The 24,731-nt window shown below is 38.8% G+C and overlaps 1 protein-coding gene across 2 annotated transcripts; it reads right to left on the bottom strand.

The window, feature by feature from the left end:
* Positions 1-6,964: 6,964 nt before the first annotated feature.
* On the bottom strand, positions 6,965-21,465 carry LOC103152606 (troponin T, slow skeletal muscle-like). Of its 2 annotated transcripts, XM_007573152.2 has the most exons (15): positions 21,360-21,465; positions 16,105-16,170; positions 16,000-16,013; positions 15,828-15,914; positions 15,667-15,684; positions 13,034-13,054; positions 10,581-10,602; positions 10,402-10,462; positions 9,605-9,721; positions 9,431-9,508; positions 8,859-8,972; positions 8,661-8,770; positions 7,985-8,075; positions 7,110-7,150; positions 6,965-7,018 (listed from the first exon to the last, which is right to left on the bottom strand). In XM_007573152.2, the coding sequence occupies exons 2-15, from the start codon at positions 16,128-16,130 to the stop codon at positions 6,973-6,975; spliced, it is 846 nt and encodes a 281-aa protein (XP_007573214.1). In that variant the 5' UTR covers positions 16,131-16,170; positions 21,360-21,465; the 3' UTR covers positions 6,965-6,972. The 2 variants fall into 2 exon arrangements, with proteins under 2 accessions (XP_007573214.1, XP_016516733.1); XM_016661247.1 differs by lacking the exon at positions 13,034-13,054.
* Positions 21,466-24,731: the final 3,266 nt, after the last annotated feature.

The raw sequence follows: 24,731 nt of genomic DNA on the forward strand, positions 1-24,731 counted from the left end.
TTGATTTCTATGTGCAAGAGCTCATCATTGCACAGTGGCTAGAGAGACTATGCATAACAGTTGTTGTATCAAGAGTCCTGAGAGGACAGCCTGGGTTAGCTGTGATAAAATCCCATAGGAAAACTGTATGACCCTGCAATTATATTTGTTGTTAATTTTGTCTAATTTGAGAAGAAAATGCGATGCTTTTAGTAATCAAGTCTAGACTGATATAGTTTAAATGTCACATACGTCATACATGCGAGCGAGACATTTACAGGAAGTACCACTGACCCTCCTCTGTCTCCACACACAGAAAATCCAGGTGCTGATCACCGTGTACGACTACGACAAACTGGGCAGTAACGATCCCATCGGGAAGTGCTGGATCGGCTATGGCGCCTCCGGCGTCGGGCTGCGCCACTGGTCAGACATGCTGGCCAATCCCAGGCGACCCGTGGCCCAGTGGCACACACTGCTGCCAGAGGAGGAGGTGGATGCGGCCCTGAAGGCCCCCATCCGCTAGCGTGGCCCCTGAAACCTGGGCTACTCACAGTGTAACTTTCCAGGAACTACTGACTTATTTGTAATATTTTACTTTAAATTAAGTTATTGTGCGTGTTTGTGTGTGTGCGTGCGCATGACCTTCATTTTCACAAATCAACAGATACATGTACATGCATGTTCACTAGTGAAGGAATATGCAAGATACTCATTGTGACAAAATAATCTTTGAAATGGCTCAGTGAGTAACTTCCTGTCTAACGTGAGTAAATTGTGCCATGCTGTCATGTGGTCTACAGGCTTCAAAATATTGTATTATATATTATACTGTATGCTTTCAATGAGAAATAGAAGACAGGAGGGTTATGTATAGAAATTAAAAAAAAGACTATTTCATCTTTATTTAGACGTTAGCACTGGGACGCAGACGGCTATGTTCAGCAACAAAAACACAAAATAACTGTGCTAACCTTGTTCAAGCTAATCTGTTAGCTAGCTGGATCCTTTAACTAACTGGCTAATCTGTTAGCCAGCTGGTTCATGACGTATAAAACGTAACTGTTTTTGTTTTATTTCGTTGATAATTTTCTCTCATTTTTACATCAGCTAATTTGAGTCTCAAAGGTAACTCAAAAGTGGTGAATTATTTCTTACTCTAAACCAGCATTGAAGGGTCTATTAAGAAATGTTAAAGCATGGCTCTGCTACTTATGTAAGTACTGCATAAGTGATACTTATGAAGTACTTAATCACTGCATAAGTAGCTAATATATTTGCTGTGTTCGTTGCTCTCTAGGCATTTCCATGTAGTACATTAATTGCTAAGCTAACGGCTAGCCTGAGAGGAGCCAAGACTTCTTGTGTCTTAAAAATGTTCAAGTCTCAAAATATCATGGTGGTTAATGCTAAAGCTATTTTGCTAACATTTAAGTGGTTGCTGCTTTTGTGCTGTCTGGTTGATTAAGGAGAAATTGCTGATTATTTACACTTTAATTGGAGGTTTAATAACCTTCCTATGTGAAACATGCATATACAAATGAAGCAGTAGAAAATAAAAATGCTACAGTGATCTAATGAGCTCATTTGCTGAATGAAACACTTCACATGTTTCAAACAGGAATGGTGCACTAATTTCCTACCTACATTTCTCAGTCATTTGCTTCTGTGTTAATTATTTCCCCAATGTAAATATGGTGTCAGTTTAAAGATTCATAAAATAGCTTTTACATAAATTGGTCCAGTGTTTTTGATTTTAGAGTTGTTTTAAGACAGTAAAAGTTCACATGGTCTTTGCCCCTCTCAAGCTAGCTTTTAGCTTTTATATTCAAGAACAACTAAATTTGATTTAAACTAAATGAAGATGCCAAGTGAGCCATCTACTGTAGGTGTGGTGTTAAATTAAAAATAATAATAATCTTACTTCAAAACTCCTGAGGTATCCCTTGAGCATCAGATTAAGATTTTGTTTTTAAGGCTAGCAAGGGTGTCCAGATAAAGCTAAGACCAATTTTACCATCTACTTACAAGATAGCACTAGAATTTAGAGTCTGCTAAAAGTAAAATGGACACCAAGACATTGTTGCTGACCAGAAATGTTCGTGTCCTGTTCTGTTTACCTGAACTCCTCCTCTTTACTCTTTAGCGTATCGGATCTATGCTTGATTGTTCCAGTTTGATGTGCTGTAGTCAGATTTGTTCTCAGAACAGAACAGAACAGAAGTCATGTTGTGAGTGGCGGTGTCATGCATGTGTGTGCTGCTATTTGTTTCTTTAAAAAAAATGAGACAGAAATTCTTATGGCTTCACTTTCTATCCCTTATATTGTGATTGTAAAATAAAAAAGCAGATGAAATAAAAGAGATGGTTTGGTGGACTGATGGATTCGCATCAAGCTACAAAGCCACACACACAGTCAGATATTTAGTTGTTTACAGTGAAAGGAGCTTTATTACAAACCGTTCTTAACACAGGTTGTTTCTGATCTAGTCACTATGGCTCTCCGCCCAGTGCTGCATAGCCTAGGCCCTGGGGGGAGGTACAAGCTCTGAAAAAATAAATAAAATGAAGTTTGGGCAGAAGAAGGATGTGCTTGCAGTTTGATTCTTTCATGAACTGCCACTGGTTGTTGAAATAATTTGATACTGAATGTAAATGTACCGTAATATCAATTCAATCCACTCCTCTTGAACCTGATTGGAAAGTGTAACCTCCACCTCTTCCACCAAAGAGCGGCATGCCAAGTGACACTGCTAACGTAGCAACTTTGTCACCCTTATCTAGTTTTAGTAAATAATTTTTGAAATAACTGGCAACAATCGCTGTTTACAATTCCAACATGGACCGGGCCATAAGGGAACAGGTGATCTGGGGCTACTGTGACAGCTGTGTTTACACTGTGGCTGAGAGACACTGTTTGAGAAATATCCACACTGATGACGTGTTTGTGAGGTCTTTTTTTTTTTTCTTTTTTTCACATGTTTAACGATGAGACTTTGTTGAACGAAGCATTTTTGGAGTGAAATAATGTCATAGTGGACCCTCCTGGCAGAGACATCAACAAAGCTGTTCCAAGTTAAACAGGAAAGTTTGACTGCAGTACCCTCCCTTCAACCCAAAGAGGGCAGCACTAAGACTGTTGAAGGTAAAATGTTACAGAATTAAACAAGTTCACACTAATATGTTAACATTTACACAAAGACATAAACACAGCACACTTAAGGACTGATTTGTCTGCAAAAAAAAAAAAAGTTGATTGGGGTTTAGCTACTCTTTAAGATTCAACCAATATTGCCATTAGTGTCACTAGTTCAGTTTCGTTCTTGTTTGAGTCAGGTTTTACAGTTTAAAGCCATTCAAACTTATTTGAACCCAAAAAGCCCCTTAGACCCACAGCAGCACTGCTGCTTTTATAGGTCTGTCTGTGTTTTCCCCGACTGACTGTGAACCAGCGAAAGAGCGGATTATTGGTGTGTCCTTATTAGTCCTTGACTCCTGCAGAGAGCCAAACATGTGAGGCAGGAATTAAACTGGGGGGAGGGCAGAAAACCTGTCCACAGTAAGACGAGAGACGGAAAAGCTCAAAGAAAATAAACGAAGAAATAATTACTTTTTTACTTTCACAATGAGGCATTTTTCACCCCTTTTTAAAATATAAGAATTTTATGTGACTCAAATGAGGAAGAGGAGACTCACTTTTAGTGCCTGGTTTTGTTATATGAACATGTGAAATAACACAAATCCTGCCACCTCTTTTTCTTGTTATTTGTTATTCCTGTTAATTATGAGACTTTGTTGATCAGCTATTGAGGTTTTTTCTTTTTTGACTTTACTCTGCTTTAAAGTCAATCTACAAATGTTGAGTCAATTGCCAGCCAAGGAAAAGATGACTTTGAAACAAATTGCTGGGGGGGGAAGAAAATCAGAAAACTTTCTTTCAAAAACAAATAGTTACTGCATAAAATAAATAAAACATATTAATATATATTTTAAACATAAATAACATACTTTATTTGCATTTTTAAATGTTTGTCATCTTCCTAAAAATTCCATAATTTGTTTTTGCCAAAAGTGTTTTAGGCAACAACAACAACAGCAAATAAATAATAAATTAATTAATTAATGATCACTTTTGGCAAAAATGACTTAGGCAATTATTTTAGGAAGGTGACTATATATGCATATATAGTTAAATAAAAAGAATGATATGTTTTATTACTGACATGGACTACATTTATTTTTGGCTAAAACTGAGCTTTCTGTTGAACCTTTCAGACTTTCCGTAACATACAGGCAGCCTGCTGGATTTTATACACATTAATACGTAATGCCACTTTTTGCCACCTGAGGGCGACCTCTGCCATTATTTTTGGCCTGTCATTGACAGCAAAGCGATCTCACATCTTTCTCCGTCTTCGGTTTAAATGCCTATCACCGCTATTACATAACAATTTAGTTTGACTCTTGAGAATTTCACCACGTCCATCGTATTTCAGCATTCCTTTCATTATCTCTTCATCCGTCAGAATGCATGAGTGAAAACTGACTCATTAACTACATCAGATAGCAGCTCTGATAAAATCAAGACGCCATCATGAAACGGACATGTGAGCTGTCCACGGTCTGCCTCAGCCATTTAACATCTCGTCGTACAGGAACAGTGCAAACGTCGCTGATAGCTGATTCCAGCTCCACTTAAGTGATTGAGATTTTCAGAGCGATGTCTGAAGGGTTCCCCTTTTTTCCAGAATCATTTAATCTGTACCACTGAAGCGTTTTCCAGCTGTCATGTCAACGTCTCCATTCCTGTTTCTCATGGTTTTATCTAAGGCAGATCAGTAGATCAGGACATCACTAAGATGCTCTTTGAGATTCTCCTTCGAAAGCAACTATGTGCCTCGGCAAGCTGTAAGGTAAGGTAATTTTATTTATATAGCACATTTTTAGCAACAAGGCAATTCAAAGTGCTGTAGCACCAACCTAGCAAAAACAGGACTTCCTGTGTTATTAAAAATTGTGGTAATTGGTGGTTTAATTTATCTCACTAGCAGTGTTGGTAGTCTGAATCCATTTTATTGTGGTACTAGTCTGAGCTTTATTTTTTTAAAGTGTATTTAATTGTGGCAACAGTTTTGTTTAACCTATGACGTCCAAGAAGAATTTCCCCTGACATGGACAAGTAGCGACTGACCGATCCCATGTCGAGGTTCCAAGTGAATTGGAAATCGCTGTGTCTAACTCTTTGGTGTGAAAAACATGGCAAAGTGTTCTGGAAAGAACCACTGGAAAGGACCACACAAGCAGTGGAAGCATGTCAATCCACAGTAACAGGTTTTTCTCCTTATAGTGAAAATATACAGTCGCAGTATCCAAAGAACAACCAGCTGCCCAGCTGAAGATGTGTGAAATGCTCTAAGATAAATTTTTGTTTTTCTATTGCAGTAGCAAAAGTTTATGTCAACTCTAGAAAAATTTTATTTAGAAAAGCCCAATCTATGATTCCAGAATCAGAAGCATTTGTTTTTATTTATACTCTACCTTTTAATTTAAATTGGAGTGTGTGTATGGCGTGGCTGCCGTACCTCCAAGCCATGTGGCGTTCTGTGTCTAGGAACCTTTTGTGAGATCATGATTTCCTGTTTTCTTAGGATATACTATAAGTGTTTCATAATTCAGAAGCCTACTCTTTAAAGAGAAAAACATATTTCAAGGTGCAGTAGAACTGCAAGGTGCGTCTTAATAACAACCATTTAATGACAGCTAGATGCTGTTTTCCAATTGCTGCTGAGACTTTAAAAGGAATCAAAATTCAACAACGGCCATGATGCTTTTCCACATGTAGAAAAACATCATGGCTGTTGTTAAATTTTATGGAGGATCTGTGATGCTCTTCCAAAAAGCCCCAGGAACTTTGCAAAAAGCACTTGGCATTATGAACTCTTTAGATGAAAATCTGATTGATGAAAATTTGTCATCACTGGGTCCTTTGAGATAACGATCCAAGACCAAAATGGTTCCACAGATACAAACTCAGCCTTCTTCTGTTTTCTTCTGCTGCCCTTCTTAGCATGAACAGATGCAGGCTCCTGTTAAGGACTTGCATCCTGAATATTGGCTGCTTTTGCCAAGAAGTTTGTTTTCATTGCTGCTGTCCTGCAGAGGCCCAGCAGTCGTCCAGTGTTATTTTCACAACAGGCAAAGCAATATATCCTCATGACAGGAGAAAAACAACATTTTAAAAATAAGTTATGTCATGCCGTCTCCTGAGAATATTGAGAGAGAAGACTGAAGAGCTTGCCTGCTGTTGTTTTTTTTAATTTATAATAATTTACTCATTAAAAAAACAACAGTAACAACAACAACAACAAATCAGACCTATGGAGTGCTTGTTAACTTAAAGCTAAAGAGACTATTTAGTTCTAATTTCACTTTTGTACTTTTTCACATTTTTTCACCCTGAAGCCACAAGCGTCAGTGTATTAGTGTATTTTATTGTTTTAATAGTGATGAGAAGTTTGGCCCTTTTGAAGACAGCCGCCTTGTTCAGCTGCCAAACGGCTCTGAATTTATTATCATCTGTTGCCACCCCATAATCCACCCTCCACCAAACTTTACACTTAGCACAGTGCAGTCAGACAAATACCATTCTGATTTGTCGGTCTTTATGAAACGTTTTTGGCAGAATGCTGAAACCTTGGTTTCAAAACGAGGGAGAGCGTATTGCTCCTGGGTTGTCTGGCTGCCTGTCTGTTTCAGAGTTTATTTTCAAATGTTTTTATTTGTCTTGAAGATGCTGAACAAAATCACACATCCTTTTAAATGTAGCGCATGTACTTTTATTTCAGCCAAATAACATCAAGTTACAACACATCCAGTTCAGAGAAACCCAGGAGCGCTATAAAGAATCCAATTTAAAAAAACAAACAAAACATTTTTTTTTCTTAATTGTCTTTGAATCACGTTGCTCCCATCTCTGTTTTTGTGCTTGCAGTTTTACTTCCAGCGACCACCCACCTTCCCCTTGCCATGGCCTTTTTTGCTAAGGGAGAAAAGACAGACGGGAAAAGACGAGTGAGGCGCGGCGCCGGAAGGAGACAGAATCAGACATGTCAGATTTTGCATCTACTCACAATTTCTGAGCATGTTGGATTCTGTTCAGTAACACAGTAATCTGTGGGAGGCAAAGAAAAGTGTTCTTGGGATTAGCAGATTGTTATTAGAGTTTAGTTAAAGTTTAAGAAGTATTCATCACCCTTGAACTTTTTCACATTATTCTTTTTGTCTTGTTAAAACCACAAACATAATAAAATGTATTTATCGTCAGATTGTTTCACTTATAACAAAACATTTTTCAAATAATCTGTCATAATCTGTAGTAATAGTACTTTTTTCATCAATATACTGTAAGGGAATTATTGACTTAAAACAAGTCCCTATTATCTCTCCTGAAAAGTTACTTGTAAGTTATTTTTGTCTTATTTCAAGTGTATGAATATATTTGCACTAAAAACTAAACCAAAAACACTTGGTAAGATTGTGTGTTTTTCCAGTGTTGGTCTTTGTGTTGCTGTTTATTCACTAAAGTTCTATAGTAAACCTCTGAGTCCTTCACAAAACAGCTGGATTGATACGGAAATGAAATAACAAACACAGCTGCTCAACGTAATACCAAAGAAAATATTCAGAAAAATGACCAGAAATTCAGAAACTGTAGAAGGCTTCTGCTGAATATGTTCCATGTTTACACAGCAAAAAAATGTTTTGAATGTGCTGGATCCATGTTTTTGTTTGTGGAAACACAATTTCCCATTGGTCCACAGTAATGTGTATCAAGCAGCAGCCACACATGACCAAGTGGAGCCATTTACCTTTAACCCAGCTGGGTCACCTCTCAGTACGTTTACAGTTTAATTCTAATTTGTGTGATGAAAATGGATTTGCTCAATCAGCTGAACTCACCTTCCTCCCGTTACACGGAGGTCGTAAAGCGGGTTGTAAAGCCTACCTCGTATCTCTGGTGCTTCATTTGCTCCATGAAGTCAAACTTCTCAGATTCCAGCTGATGGATCCAGTTCCACATCTCCTGGGCCCGGTTCCTGACAAACACAGAGCCACACACCGTGTTTCTATGCTGTAAAGTCTTTTAGTGTGTGACTCTTTAACGAGTTTGGCTGGGTGAGTGTGGCACCATGCAGCGTAAAGTCCTTTGAGTGACATGAAAATTCAGCCAAAGAACAAAATAATGGACCACAGAGAGCTGTACTTCAGGATTAGTTTTCATCTCATACCTGTTCAACAACATTTATGAAATTATGAAACTGGGTTTATCACACTGGGTTACAAAAAAAAATCAACCTTTTGGAAGATGTATATGTTTTTTTCAACTGAACTAGGACTATTTTTTTAAATCCTGAAATGACGTACATTTTTCTCGGGTTTTTATTCTAACTTGATTTAGAGAAATACAATGTTCTGACTAAACTGATAACATTTTTGTGTGGTTTTGCATACATATGTATAAATTATTGCAAACGTTTTTAAATTAGTATGACAAACATTTGATTTTTTTTTTTTGCAAATAATCACAAAACCAATCTTAAAACCCCGAAGAGGCAATAATATAAAAACCCATCGCTGCACTGGATTACTGACTGACTGCGACGCGTCTGGAAGGGACTCACCTCAGGCCGTCCTCCCTCATGTTGTCGATGCCTAGAGGCTGCCGTCTGTCGGCCAGCGTCTTCCTCTTGATCTCCCTCCCCGTCAGGCGCTTGCTCTTCCTCGACTCGGCCTGGATCGGGGTTAAACAGCACACAATCATCCTCCACTTTTCCTACTTTTCATCATCGATCTGAGGTGAAAACACCAGGCACACTGACTTTGGCCAGGAAACCTCCAAAGTTGGCTCCCATGCCAGACAGCACTTTCTTCTTCTTCAGGTCGTCATCTGCCTTCTTTTTGGCCTCCTCTTCCTCTTTTCTGTGACGTTCTTCCTGCGAGGTGGAATGGACGAAGGATAGAGACAAAATATCATGTTTGCTGTTTCAATGCGTTATCGTTGCAGCATAGCAGATGTAAATGCCTTGCACAGGTTGATGAAGTACCTCCAATAGATGTACAGGGTTTCCTATGAGGTATTATAAGCCTGGCAGGCCACCAGGCCTACCTGGTGCCCTCACCAGGTTTAGCATTGTTAATTTATTTTAGTTTGTTCTTAATTATTGCCTTTTTAAAAATACTTTATAGTTGGTGTTAATCTTCCAGTCTCTCAATAATGCATAACTACCAAGAGATATTTTCATTTCTTGTGAGATATGTTTATGGTTATGACGTTGTGGTATGGATACTTTTGCAAGGCACTCCACATATGACGTACATGGCAGGTAAACTTATGATTTCATATTCTGAACAGGTATGGGATACAGTTTTATGAAGTAATGCGGGTCTTTACTGCAATCCTATTCTGTCGGTCCTTCTCCTTCTCGGCTCTGACTCTCTGGATCTCGGCCCTCTCGGCTCGGCGGTGCTCCTGGAGGGAAAACATTTGGCCATTCATTTCATTCCACTTGCGCTCCAAACCAGCTTTGAGATTTGACCAGCCGCATGGGTCTTAAAGTGATCTCACAATCCGATCCTTGAGCCCAATGAGTTCCTCCTCGTCCTTCTTCCTCTGCTCAAAGTGAGCATCGATCAGGGTGTGCAGCTCCAGTAAGTCCTTCTCCATTCGCTTTCTGTGGATGTCCTGTCAAAGTGACGAAGGAAACAGTTGAGAGACAACTCCTGGTGATCAATTGTTCAACGTCTAGAGACGACCGAAGAGAAAGACCAAAACCAACTGTTAGCAGCTAGAGGGCTGGGTAGCTGATCCAAGAGTTAATCTAGAAGATGGCCATTGGGTGATTACTGAGCTAGAACCAAACCAACAGCTTACCTTAATGTTGCTAAAGCATTTTGTGCAATGATGGGACAGGACTTGAGTTTTAGTTCCAATGTATTGAGGGTTTTGTAGCAACAATAAGTTAATTATATTTCATGTGGAAAAACAATTTTTTTAGACATGCCTAATTTCGCAGTTAGTTTCAGATTTCTCTCTGACTTTTTCTGGAATGAAATGAAGCCATCCGCTGCAGGATGTGTCACATTCAACTCTCAATTCTGATTTTTTTTTTTTTTTTTACAGAATGTTGATTCTATTGTTTTGCAAGGTCATTTATAAGATAAATGCGACTGCAATCAGACTTCTGGGTGAACGTTTTTCCTTCCACATTTACCACAAGCTTCACAGTTACGCCACCATAACCTGGCTAGAAACTGACCAAAGCAGAACTTAGCTCTCCGTCTGATCCCAGTCAGTACCTTCTACTACGCTCTAACTTTAGCCGTGAACATGGCACCTCTGTTTCAATTGTCTTATTAACTTACGTCAAAATCCACTCGTTCTCCCTCAGGAATCTTTGGAGGAGCAAGTTGGGGCACAAGAGGTCTTTAAGTGGAGAGAAGAAGAAAAAACCCCCAAAACAAAACAGAGCTTAGTGAAAGAAAGTGGAGGAAACTGCACAAAGACAGATGAAGCAATCTGAGCTTTGGTTTACACAACATACTTTGGCTTGGGGCGCTCTTCTTCTGCAGAGAAAAATGCACAAAATAAACAAGTTTAGAGTTTATTCCTGAGGTGAAAGAAAGGATTGTGAAAAACAATGAAAAGGATGGTTGATATTTTGAAAAGGACAACAGGTGAGGTGTTTGGAAAAGTATGTTATCATCAGAAATTACAAAACAAAACAAGAATCCAAAGACTTTTGTGTGTTAAATACACCTGACAAAGAACTACCAATCAGGAAAAAGATTTGGATCATGACTGCTTAGTTTATTAGAAACACACAATGTCTGAGCAGGAAGTGGTAAGAGTATTGCATTAAACATACAACAGACCATAGAAGCTGTTACACAATAATCATCTCTATGGATGCCACAGATACACTGGGCTTGTAGAAAAGCATTTGAACCGTTCTGTTTTCTGGATGATACGTCAAACATTAACTAAGGGAATTATTTAAATCACTAACAGCTGCTTAAGTTGCAGAGGAACATGCTCTCTGCAGTCAAAGTTCTGGTGTGATTCTTCTCTCTTCTTTAGTCATTTCCTGCCAAGGACTCAGCTTTTTGACACAGACTAGATCAGGGGTGGGCAATCCTGGTCCTCGAGGGCCCGTGTCCTGCAACTCTTAATGTCTCCCTGGTCCAACACACTTGAATCCAACAGCTGAATCACTTCCTTAGTCTAAGTGCAGTCAGGTCCTCCAGAGTCCTGCTAACGACCTCATTATTTGACTCGGGTGTGTTGGAGTAGAGACACACCTAATAGTTGCAGGAGACCGGCCCTCTAGGCCTGGAGTTGCCCACCCCTGGACTAGACATTACTTAACATGGTTGAGGTCAAAGTCATTTTCACGATTTAGAGCCGTCGTAAACAATAAAAGACGGAGGAGTAAATTTATGCCAAAAAACTGGAAAATGTCTTGAACAGAATTGTTTCTACGCTACAAGGTGACTTAAACCACAAGGAACTTGTAAGTTTACTTTTTATCTCGTATCCTACAACATGTGGATAAATAAGTTAAGCACCCAGAGGATGCGATCTGTAACCTACGATGGCTTGTTAGGGCTGCTGTAGATAGGAAAACAGGTGCAAATTTCTGTAAAAAAAAAAAAAAAAAAGAAAAGAAAAAGAGGGAAAAAAGTAAATACTTTGACCTCAAAAAGTCATAAATTTGCATGAAAAAAAATCTGATATTTTGAGATTAATCTCAGAAATTTCCTAGAAAAAAAAATCCTCGAAAATTTCAGAGTTTGAAAAGTTGGACAATTTCAAGTGTGAGGCGGAAGCTCTGAAGCTCGGAAACCGCTTCAGAGGTGGAGCTTCGTCCTCAGAGGCGGGGCTAGGTCCACCCAGGCGTTTTGCACTGCTGAATGGTTGCCACATGAGATTTAGAGGATTTCTCAGATATTCATGAAAAAATCAGAGCAACACTCCAGGTATGGTTTTGATGATTGAAAAACATCACAACATCATGTAAACCTCAAAAAAGTCAATTTCACACAATGCTGCTCCTTTAAACAAGATTTGAAATCGGGGAAGTTGTGCCAGAAACCTTCAGATCGCTCTGTTTTCCATCAAATAATCTACACTGACAGTAACACAAGGTCAATGGTCCAAGGTGCAGAGCCTAATAATAATAATAATAATTTAGTATGATGTTCATTATAGGTGGACGAGTGTAAATCTACACTACAAGGTTCTTTCTGAACACTAAACAAATTTCATTCATCTTGGTGGCGACATTTCAGTCAAGATGAGTGAAACTTGGACACAGTTGGGTGTTACATCTGCACAATGACCCCAAACATACATCAGAACTGGTTTTTGGAGATTCCTGAATAAAAGCTGTTTCTGTGCCCATAGAGCAACCAACAAGGTTGGCCATACTTGTCAGGACGCAACATGTAACATAGAGCCACTGTTTCGCTAGAACAGAATGTTGAGTGTTTCTCAACCCTGGTCCTCACCCCCTTTGCTCTGCATGTTTTAGATGTGCCTCTATTCCAGAACAGCTGATTCAAATGATTGCATGACCATCAAGTACTGCAAGAAGCCTGTTAATCACCCAGATATACAATTCAGGTGTGTAGCAGAAGGGAAATACCTAAAACATGCAGGAAAGAGGGGCGGTGAGGACCAGGGTTGAGAAACACTGCGCTAGAAGATCTGTGTTAAATTGAAAAGTCATTAATTCAGTCCACCCTGAAAAAAGAACAGTCCAAACAAAGTCACTGAAGGCCTCAAAAGAGAGCAACATCTATGCTGATGATCTAACCAGAACTTTAGAACTTTACCTTTAATCAAGATCAACTCCAACGGTCTGATGTTAAGAAGTGAACCATGCTGGATTTATAAAAGTCAATGTTTTTTTTATTTATTTTTTTATATATGTTAGGTAATTATTTTAGGAAGGTGGGGAAAATAGTTTTTTTTCCATATTTGTTTTGCTCTCACCTTCCTCCTGGGCATCTTGGTCTGATGGAGCAGCCATATGAAAGCACAGTGAAAGATGCACAGATGGCAGCAAAGCAACAAATGAATCGTTGATATGGGTCAAATGTGAACATGAGACCAAGGGAAAAAAAGACACTGTGTAAGAGATGGTAATAGAAAATGGATAAAAGTAAGAAATGAATGTGAAAAGATGTGAGGATAGAGTCATAAATATCAATAAAAATAAAACAAAGAGGATAAAAGCAGACAGGCGATGATGGGACAGTTAAAATAACGAAGTTAATATTGATTCTGCAGAAGCACCGAGTTGAACTTGTTGATGATTTTGGAACATTTTGGAATGTTCCAGAACATTCTGGAATGTTGCAAAATTCCCACTTCATTTTCTCAACACCACTTCACTGGACCCAAACTCTCTTTTCATCCCCTAAAGTTGTGCTGAGAATATTTCTTGAGATTTTTCCAAAGGGTTTGGAGTTACATGTACTGGCAAGTCGGACCTTATTGCATATGAGTTTATTATTTTTGTGTGATTCTTAAATGTCTTTTGCAAATGTTATTGCAGTAAATTCAAAACCTTTTAAAATAACATTGTTAGCTCCTTTGTGATAGCCTAGCGTTTCTTCGTTTCTTACACAATAAGACCAGTGTCAGTATCAACAGCAAACTAACGCTTTTCCAAACAAAGCCTTTGAGAAGAGAAATTTCTCACAATAATCATTCTAGATCAAAAACAAGTGTAAGAGGTCTGCTCTTCTGGTTTCTGCATTTCTATGTTAGCATGAAAATACCCACCATATGATCTTCCAAAATGTTGATGTATTGCTTTTAAGAATATTTGTTTCCCTTACAAGTTAAGTCAGAATATTACAGAGTTCAGTTTATCAGGATCCAGAGTTGTGGAAATATCAGCTGTAAAATCTCCTGAAATGAGAATCTGACAGGAATAGTCAGAGATTTAGCAGCAGGAGCCTAATTCAACTATTCCATATTGAATAGCGATAATTGTGGTAATAAAAACCTTAAAAAAATCTTAATAATACTTCTGATGGTGTATATGTCTTTAAATCAGTGACAAAGGTAGTAATGAACAACGTCAATTTGTGATCATGTTTGATCAATACTTGAATTGAAGGTGGAGAGAACCTGGAATAACTGAGCAATTAGCTTGTTGCTAACAGCATTTAGTTTGCCCACCGAGTGCAACAACTAGTAGTTGTCAGTCATATTGTGACTTGTAAATGGCTAGGTTGGTTGAAAGGTCAACTTAAGATTCAAATTTCATCTTCTAACATAAAAAAAAATCTATTACGTGTTACATTCGTCCCTGCAGTTGGAGCTGGAATTTGGGAACAACATCGGACACCAGAACAGCTAACAGCTAACTCCTGTGGTGCTAAGTGCTATTAGCAACACAAGGTGATGGCAACATATGTCTCCCTATTTAATCTTTTTTATTTAATGTACTTAAACAATAAAGAAACATGTTCATAAACAGACATTGTATTTTACTAAGCATGTCACTAAGATAGAAAACATGAACAAATTCAAACCAATCATTTAAAATTACAACTTACATATTAGGTCAACTCGTGTGTGTGTGTGTGTGTGTGTGTGTGTGTGTTCTTCATTCTTCATGCATTTTAGACTGGAAATCGAAGTACATTTTGAACCCACCAATATTAACATATTATATATATATATATATATATATATATATATATATATATATATATATATATATAGATATACGAAGGTACAACCTTTTTCCCAAACAGAAAATACATGTTCTGTTATGAATTTTGCAGTAAGGTCTCTTCACCAGCAAATTTGCCAACTGAGAATTTAAGAGGAAAACAAATCATTAAAACCATTGTTTGTTCGTGTGCAAAATGAAACGGAATCTGATTTCTGTTTCAGGTGTTTGCACCTTTAAAGCTCTGCATGAGGTAGCAATGAAAAAAGCAGAATGCGTGATCCCTGTGACAGTGGAAGTACGGTGCCTTGAAAAACTACTTCTAACTCTGGAGCTTCTTTGAGTTTTGTCACATTAGAACCAAAAACATGAATGTATTGTAGTGGGATTTTATGTGACAGGACAATACAAAGTATCACGCAACTGTAAAGTGGAAGGAAAATGATACGCTGATTCATTTTTTCTTTTTTTCACAAATACCAATTGGAAAAACTTGGAATGCTTTCTTCTTTTTTTTAACACTGAAATAAAATCTAGATTAATAAATATCTTCCCTAATAAATAAACTGAGCCTACTAGTAAACAAATAACTGTCCTGCTAATCTTTAGAGGTTTTCTAGAGAACATTATTCTCGAGCACAAGCTCGGGTCAAACTCCAGCCCTCAAGGCTCTGTGTTTGGAACATTTAGATGTTCCTCTGGCACGGCCAGGGCAGGAGCCAGACATTTGGGTGCCCTAAACACAACAGCTTTGTGGTGCTAAACAATGTCAAGTGATTTGACATTGTCAAATCACTTGACAATGAAACTAGTTAGGTTTCAAACTAACTAGTTCAGTTTGAAACCTCAGTCTCAAACTGACTAGTTAGAGTATTTTAGTTTGTTTTATGTACTTTTGCTAGCAGATAAAGTTTGTGTAGTCAGAGATTTGTCATACCTTGGTACTCCTGCTGTTCTAATGGCCCGGACCAACACAGTGACACCCAATCAGAAAGCAGGAAAAATATGTTAATGCATTAAACAAAAACTAACAGCATAACATCTTATCAATACGCAGTTACAATCTGCACATTTCTTCTTTTTTAATTTTAACCATACCTCCTCCATCTTCTTCAGTCTGTTGAGCTTCCTCCTCCTCTTCCTCCTCCTCTTCCTCCGGCTCCGCCTCTGGCTCCTCCTCAACTTCTAGTGAGATGCAAAACAACAGAGTTCAGAGAGTTAACCTGAACTCTCTGAAAACAACAAGAAACGTGTCGGTCCTGGAACTTACCCACCGCCTGGTCCCTGCAGAGACACGTTAGAGTAAAAAGAGTTTGCAAACATATTGAGTGACAACATGTAATAAATCAGGATTAATTAGAGAAACTCCACTCACTCGTATTCCTCTTCAGCGTCTGACATAGCTGGAAATAAAAACGGCTTCTGTTCTTGAATCTGAGGCCTGTGAATGTAACAAACTTTCTTTTATTACCCGTCCATCACAGACTAACACGGACACACACCAGCAAATGCACATACACACACTCATGTCTGAGGGAAGTTACTTCCCTCACAACTGGGTTCAATATGCAACGATGTGTTAGGGATGCCTTCAAACACACACACACACACACACACACACACACACGCACGCACGCACGCACGCACACACACACACACACACACACACTGCAGTCCTGTGGAACATTCTGCAAAACTCCAGTAACTGCACAATGACTCTATCTCTCCTCTCATTATGAGATTACTTCTGCCCTGAGGTACTGCTTCTATACACAGAGGTCCTAATTGATCAAATCATTTAAAAATTCATGCCTGTTCTCAATGTTTACTGTGACGGTGTATTAGGGTCATTGTAGATAGAAACAAAAAAGGGGAGAGGAAATTTCCACCAAAAAAACCTCAGAAATGTTGAGATTAATCTCAGGGATTTTCTAGAAAAATCTTGGAAAGTTATGAGCTCCTGAAGTCAAAAATTTGTGAGAGAATAAACTCGGAAATTTTGAGATGAATCTCAAATTTTCTAGAAAAATGCTTGAAATTTCCAAACTCTCGAATTCGAAAATTCGTGAGAAAGAAAAATCTCAGAAAATGTGAGATTTCACATGTTTTCTGCAAAAACCTGGGAAAATTTTCTGACCTTTTAAAGTTGAAAATGTTAAATTTTCTGAATTTTGGAGCTCTGAAATTTTAGGTTTTTTTTTTTTTTAAAAAACAAAAAACAAAACAAAAAACTGACAGTCTCAAAATTTCTGAATTTTTACTCACAAATTTTCAACTTTTGGAGCTCAGAAATTTCATAGATATTCTAGAAATTTTCTTAAATTCAAAATCTCTGACCACAGCTAATGGTGATTTCTCCTCAGATTTTAGAATCATATAAAATTTTTATCATCTGTTCAAATTTTCATACCTTTCATCAGTACATCAACTTTATGGTTTACTATATGGGTCTTTTTTTCTCAGGTTGTACAAATGCAACTTTTTCACTCTGAAACTGCTGGTGTTCCCCAGCTCCCAGTTTTTGGTCCGGTGTTTTTTATTAGAATTCCCTGTTGCAGACAAACACAGCTACAGTCTTCTGCAACCTGTAGCAGGTTTCTCTTTAATAGAACAGTTAAAAACATGGGAATTTGTAGTTGTAAAGTAACAGAAATGTGACAATGTCTAAATAAAACATAACCTAGAAATGCCACATCCTTTATAAAACAAGAAAACGATAGAAACAGCAACTGCACCTCATTATACTGTATCCAACACCACTGCTTTGTGCAAAATAAAACTGTGGTAACATAATACTGCCTACTGTCAGCTCAGAAGCAGGAGTGAGTCATCCTCACTATATTTTACATTATCCTGTAACTAATCACTTTGGAGAAAACACACACACACACCTACACACACACACACTGAGAGATTTGGCTTTAAATTGTCCATCTGAGCTGCCATTGTCCTGACATAGACCCTGACACAGACGGACGGTTCCCCTGGGCGCGGCCTGCTGACACCTTCCTGGCAGGGGAGCGTGGGAGATTGATGAGGTGTCAACAGGTGAGAATGTAACAGAGGGGTCAAATGCATAGAAACCATAAACAATTGTGTTTCTGTCACTTCCCTGCCCCATGCACCCCCCTCCCCCCACACACACACACAGATTCAGCCTCTTGGACCTTCAGCCCAACTTTGGCTCCTCACATCACAGGCTTTCTGTCAGACTGGTTCTAAGTGGGTTGATGTGTTTTTAAATCAGTTACCAAGGAACAAGTTCTGCTAAAACAATCTGTACTTGCCCTTGCCAGATTTGAATGTTTTTTTTTTTAATTTTAAATTAAATTAAAACTGATACTTCCATGTTAACCCATTTGCTGATAAGCAGAGATAATCTATAATGAGTCTGGCACTTTTAATAGAAGTCAGAGGTTCATTTTACACTACAATAAGCTTACAATAAGATCACTCATCATGTCAAATAATATGTTTTTTCCCCCATGTTCCTTTCTCTAATAATTTCACTTTAAACTTTATTCAACTCCTGTTGCCATGTTTTTTCTGCACACTTTAGGGGTTTGTGTTCAGGCAGAACTTAGGGCAGCCATGTGACCGCAGCGTTAAAGCAAAGATCAGATTAAAGCTTCGCTGACAGCTCTGCTCTGTCTCTCCTCCAGCCATCATACATGATCAAATAGCCTGAAGTAGCTCTGCTGTCAGCAGCACAGCAGTAAGTCTCTAACCCGCCCATGTGCTGCTACTGATCTGTTGTCACTCGGACCACTGAGGAATGGAGCTCTGTAAAGAAACCGACTGTATCTTCCAGAAAAATTTGCGTGCAAGCATTTAGTTTTACTTGATGAAAGTTGATGCTTGTGCTGATGTTGAGCAATTTCACAGATTTAGTGTAACTAACCCCCAAAAACATGTTGAATCCATAAATTTGTAAAACAGTTTTCCCAGAAAGCCGCATATGTAGGTGGACACTCAAAGATGGGGATGTCTCCTCTGATTGGCAGATAGATGAAGAAGGCTAGCACTATGGCTGAACTGGAGTGTATCAAACTTAACTGTCTACATCCGTCGTTGAAATGATTAATGGCTTCTCGTGTGAACAAGCTTATTCACGTGCGATTTTAATTTCATTTCCCTTTTCATGGAAACACCGCAGTTGCGAAAATGTTTTTTTTTGTTTTTTTTTCGGCGTTGGCAGAATACAGAGAAAGATTTGTGAACAGATGTAAAGGAAACACAACTAGTCATTCACTGTGAACTGCTTCGTATGCAGTTCTCCAGAGTTAAATATTTAAATATGACGCCACATGTAAAATATTGGCTCAACAGTAATCCTGCTTAGTGGCAAAAGTAAAAGCATAAAGAAGGTTGTCTGTGACTGTAGACATTTCTAAGAAGGTTCTGTGTTCGGATGAAACCAAAGCCAATTTTGGCCTTCATGAAAAACACTGTGGTGGGAAAACTAACTGCAAATCATGCATGGTGGGAGATTTATGCTTCAGCAATGCTTTTCCTTTTCATGAGATCCAGAACATTCTCTTCCCAACATAAAAGACAATCCAGAGTGGAAAGGGGGGTGAGAGGGTGTGAAAAACGTCTGGAAAGATGAATGAGAGGTGTGCATTTCAACACCTCTGTAGAAACAACTGGAAGCTACCCGGGGTCAGGACTGGGGTGGAGCGCTGGAGGGGAATAGGGATGAAAAAAATCAAAAGAAAAAAAAACAAAACAGGGGATTTGGGGATAGCGTCATGTTCCGAAGCCTCAGTGGTCAAGGACAAACATTTGTGTGGGTATAAATGTCCGGCAGCACGCAGCTCTCGGCTGGCTGCTAGGAGTGAAGCCAGCCGTGTTCTCGCTGGGTTCCGGGTAATGCAAAGGCTGCTGGGAAATGTGAGTGATGAACAGAATATTTTTTCAAAGATTAAAAAGTGTCTTCAGTGAGGTTATAGCTGTGGACCGAAGCCAGCCTGGTGGTGAGGATGTCAGCTACTGTTCAGCTGTTGCTAAGGGGGGCGGGGCCAAGCGCCAGCTGGAGGGAGGAAACACAACACTGTCGGAGGGGATGCTGATCCAAATAAGCTTCTGATCAGATTGGACATTTTAGCTTGATTGGTGTTGGAGTTTGTGTCGCTTGTGTCCGAAGCAAATCTGACCTGCAAGTGTGTTTGTTGATGCAAATGAACGCTTTTTCATCTCAGAAAAAAGATGAGGTACCAAAAATAGATTCCCTTATATTAGAGGTTTATTTGCATTCATTGTAATTTTGGAGCAAATAGAACCACATTTATTGACAATAAATGTGCTCTGTCACATGTATTGACCTGTTATTACTCAACAGCCAATCGTACAGCTGAAATAGAAATAATAAGAAAAAAATAAAACTCAAAAACAATTATAAACTGTGGGTTTGTCTTGTACTAATGCAATATGGCAAGACTCTGGATTTTTTAAAGTAAAAATGTGTCTATTTTGTTGATTTTAATACAATTGTCAATGTTTTAGTTTATTGTCAATAAGGCCAAAAATTATGAAACCAGGTCAAACCTGAAGTTTGGCCACTGAGGACCGAATAAAACAACTGAAAACTGACTCAGCCAGAGGAAAAAACTGCTGATCTTTGTTTCTTTTTTTTTCTTTAGATGCTCAGCATAGAGTGCATGAATGAATTACGGTAGTATTAATAAAGCAGACTATGCCTCTGCATAGCCTACATTTGATATGCAATCACTGTAAAAATATAAGTTATTTCCAACACCTACTCCATTTCTCCCATTGATTTTAATTCCTCCAATCAGTGAACAGAAGAAGTTGTGAATGATGGCGTTGGTTTTCTGTGCTTTTCAAATGGTAGTCTGCCTGCCTGTAGTTTTAGCGATGGCAGCAGAGGAAGTGAAGGAAGCCGTGTCGGTTATGATTCCAAATATTGAATTAGCAATAACAGCCACACATTTCGACTCGGCACTTCTCTCTTTGCAGTGCAAGATGGTTGTTTACAGCGCAGGTGACAAGTTGTAAGCGCCATAGTATCAAACTGATTCATTACGTATGTCACATCAGTTTTAGGCGATGGATATGACTGAAATATTTAAACTGTGGGCTTATGTTGTACTAACACAATCTGTCAAGACTTTGTGTTTGTTTTTTAAAGGACAGCAGAGACAGCTGGGAAAAATAATCTGTTTCCATCAATAAAATAAAAAAAGCTGGCTCAGCATCTCTGTCTCTGTGTTGTATTTTTTCTGTCTGAAGCTAAAATTTGTTACCATGACTACCTTTTTTTATTTGCATTTGGCTTTTGTTGCGTTAGACTTTTTGAATTTGTCTTTTGGTAAAAGTTTGATTTAAAAATGACAGCTTTATATTGAATGATGGAAAAGAAAAATGTTGGCAGTTCGACTTCTAATTGGAACACTGAATATCCAAGAGTCACTGTGTTAAAACAGATTTTTTTTTTTTTGCTGGTCCTAATAAAATTATAATGTAGAGAAACAGAGTATTAAGAACTAATAGTCACGAAACAATAGTGTTTAATGCTTTAGTAAGATGAGTAGAAACCAGAGGAAGTAATTTTCATTTTAGCTGCATTAGATCACAGAAGCTGTTAGATGGTCTTAGAGATGGACATACCTGTAAGATAAGGCGGTGGCAGCACACACAGGAGACACACAGATGGATGGGGACACACAGTACGTCCAACGCACAAAGACGGACAGATTTTATACCAAGAGGTGGAGCGACATTATGTGTGTGTATATATATATAACCGACTGAATAACAATGCGTGCATGCATGCTGTGGAATTACTGTGGGACTGAGCATACAATACAAGAATAACTGAGTATGTGCACATATGAGCAGATGTGTGTGTGTGTGTGTGTGTAGGTGCGTGGGTGTGTGTGTGTGTGTGTGTGTGTGTGTGTGTGTGTGGTCAGGGCTGGGGGCCATGGGCGGATTAAGCAGAGGCAGAAAGACGAGCACCTCAGAGGATTAGGGAGAACACAGGGATGACCTCACTGGACAAATGGAGGGGTGCCACAGGGCAGGTGGAGAGGGGGATGAAAGGAATAAAGAGGGCTGGGGGGGTGATGGATGGAGAGAGGAAAAGATGGAGGGAGGGAAGGGTGGCGGTAATTAATTGTAAAGAGGAAAAGGAGGTTTTGTGACGTGACTGTAGATGTTTTTCTACATTACAACTCTAAATTTGGTGTTTAACCCCTAGAGCAGGTGGGAGTGGAAAAGAAGTTGAAAAAAAAAATTGATGTTATCACTCATCTTTTTAGACCCTTAGAAAAAAAAATCCACATTCAGTTTATATGTATTTGTTAGGGGAACTTTAGAAAATAGCTTCCTTTAATCCAGTGTCTCAAACTGAAGTCCTCAAAGATTAGAGGTCTGCATCCTTTAAATCGGATGTGTCAGATTTGAGGCCCGTGGGCCAAATCAGGCCCGCCATAGCTTTTTATGTGGCCCTCTAGATTCTAGAGTCTAGAATCTAGACTAAACACTAAGAGTGCTCACGTTTTATATCAGTCAAATTAATGCAGTTTTTTTTTCTGTTTACTGTCATATTATATCAATCAGTCCCTCCAGTTTCTTAAGAATTCTCGTGGAAATTTACACAAAAATCAGCAAATTCCCGCTTCCCTGTTAGACAAAGTTCCAGAGTTGGTGTAACTTAGGGGCGTTTACACGACAACAATCCAACAAAAACAGAAGTTTTGTTCCGTTTTTGTTGGATCGTTTACACGAAAACGTTCTAATTACGATCTGTGTTTACACAGTAATGGTACAAATCGAAAACGTGTAATGCTTGCTGCGCCTAGTTGGTGCTAGGTTCTTTGAAACTGAGTGCGCATGTGTTTAAAAAAAAGTTCTACTTGAAGGCATGTTGATTCGCGTTTCCCTATCAGGTACCGTTCTCCCATAGATTGGGAGAAAACACGCATTGTGTGCGTCTGATTAGGGTGCATGCAGTTGGAAAAAGTGGGATAACTTCGCTGAAACACCTTGTTTGAGCTTTCACGGTGTCCGTAGCGGGCCCCGGACTGGAAGCTGTTTATTGTTTTTACCTTGGAATGGCCAACAGCCTGTTATTCCTTTATCAATTTGATAAAATAGGAGCTCCTGCCCTTCCCATATCCGTGTCCTCTGTCACCTTTTTCAGCAGTTAAAACAGTTTAATATGTTGCTAACAAGTTGCAAAACGTAAATAACTTTGCAGAATTTTTTCCCCAAACTAACCGACTGAGTTGAGTAAAGCTGTTGGATGCAGGTAATGATAGCTAAAAGATGACTAGCTCATATTAATACAGCACGTTAACCTTGTTAACAAGTAGCCTGTAGACCAGTGGTCCCCAAACCTTTTTTTGTGAGGGCCAAATAACTTTTCCCTTCTCTGGTGGGGGGCCGGAGATTGTTGATTGGGTGTGGGGGGATGCGTTTCTTGATTGATTTTTACCGAGAAAGCACATGGGCAAAACCCATGAGTGAAACGATCACTGGGACTGACTAGTATATATTCCATTGAGGGAAAGTAACTTTAACATATTAATTTCTCATATGTTAACATAAAGGCTTGGTTTGAAGTATAAGCTGCTACTTACAGGAATCGCTTCGAAGAACTCGACCTGGAATGCGGCGTTCATAACAGACGCGTGTGTTCATCTGCTCTACCGTTAGCAAACAACCGTACTGATTAAATAACATAAAAGTCAAGCAGTTCCCTAAAAGTCCAACAGATGGCAGCAATGCGTCCCACAGTTTACAGGACACACTTCCTGCTAAAGAGCCCCCTGGTGGTTGAAGAAAAATCCACATATAAACCGGAAAATACAATAAATGAAAAAAAAATCTGAATGCTCTCTGTTATTGTTCAGGGGGCTGGACCAAATGCGGAGGTGGGCCGGATCCGGTCCGCGGGCCGTAGTTTGGGGACCCCTGCTGTAGGCTATTGATGTTGTCTGTTCAGCTACTAGACTCATTTTGCCCCCCCAAAATAAGTTGATGCCCCTGTTAAGTCAATCCGCGTTTCCCCATCAGATACCTTCCCCCTGAGTCTTCTTGCCGCTCCGCACCGCCCAGGCGGCAAAATATGCGCGTGTTCGTTATGAGCACTGAGAAAGGACGCGTGTAGCAAGCATGCGCTTGTTCAGCGCGCTTGTTTGGGGAACTACGGACACCGTGAAAGCTCAAACAACATGTTTCGGTAAAGTTGTCACACTTTCTTCACGTTTTTGCGTGAAACTAATAGTAATAATACTAATAGTAATAATAAATACATATATATAAGTCACACACATACATGCACACACATATATATGGTGCTATATCAATCAATCAATCAATCAATCAACTTTATTTAAAGACGCAAAATAGGTCCATAGAGTAAAAGAAAAAAAAGAAAATATACAGTAATAAAAAAGAAAATTATAAATACAGTATATGAAATGAAAACAGGGTAATATATTTTAATGCTCAATATTACCCATCAGATACCATTCACCCTGTGGTAAAGTGAGGCTGATGACTGAAAATCACCCATCAGATAGCGTTCCCCTTGTTATAAAGTGGGGGAATGGTATCTGATGGCCACATTTCACCCATCAGACACCACTCCCCTTATGTTAAAATAACCCATCAGATAGCCTTAGGTTACCCTAACCCTATCACAACAATTTCAGAGACAATATCAGTTTATATATCAAGATAATTCTTGGCATGTTTCCATCTGCTATGGACCTTCTTAATCTGATCTTCTTGATGCAAGATGTGGGACCTCTTACCGACATGTCATGAAATCTCTATTGATGTGTGATTTGAAATGTCTGGTATTCCACACAATGAGATTAGAATCAACAACATTGATTAGCTTAATGTCATGATTAATATTTAAATTTTTGGTTTATATTTCAAATTCTCACTTTATAAGTTACTAATATTAGTTTGAACAATATTTTATTCATCATGTTTGTCACCCCTTTTATGACATCATACAATCCA

This window comes from Poecilia formosa, unplaced genomic scaffold (genome assembly GCF_000485575.1).
Source record: "Poecilia formosa unplaced genomic scaffold, Poecilia_formosa-5.1.2 Scaffold319, whole genome shotgun sequence".
NCBI lineage: Eukaryota > Metazoa > Chordata > Actinopteri > Cyprinodontiformes > Poeciliidae > Poecilia > Poecilia formosa.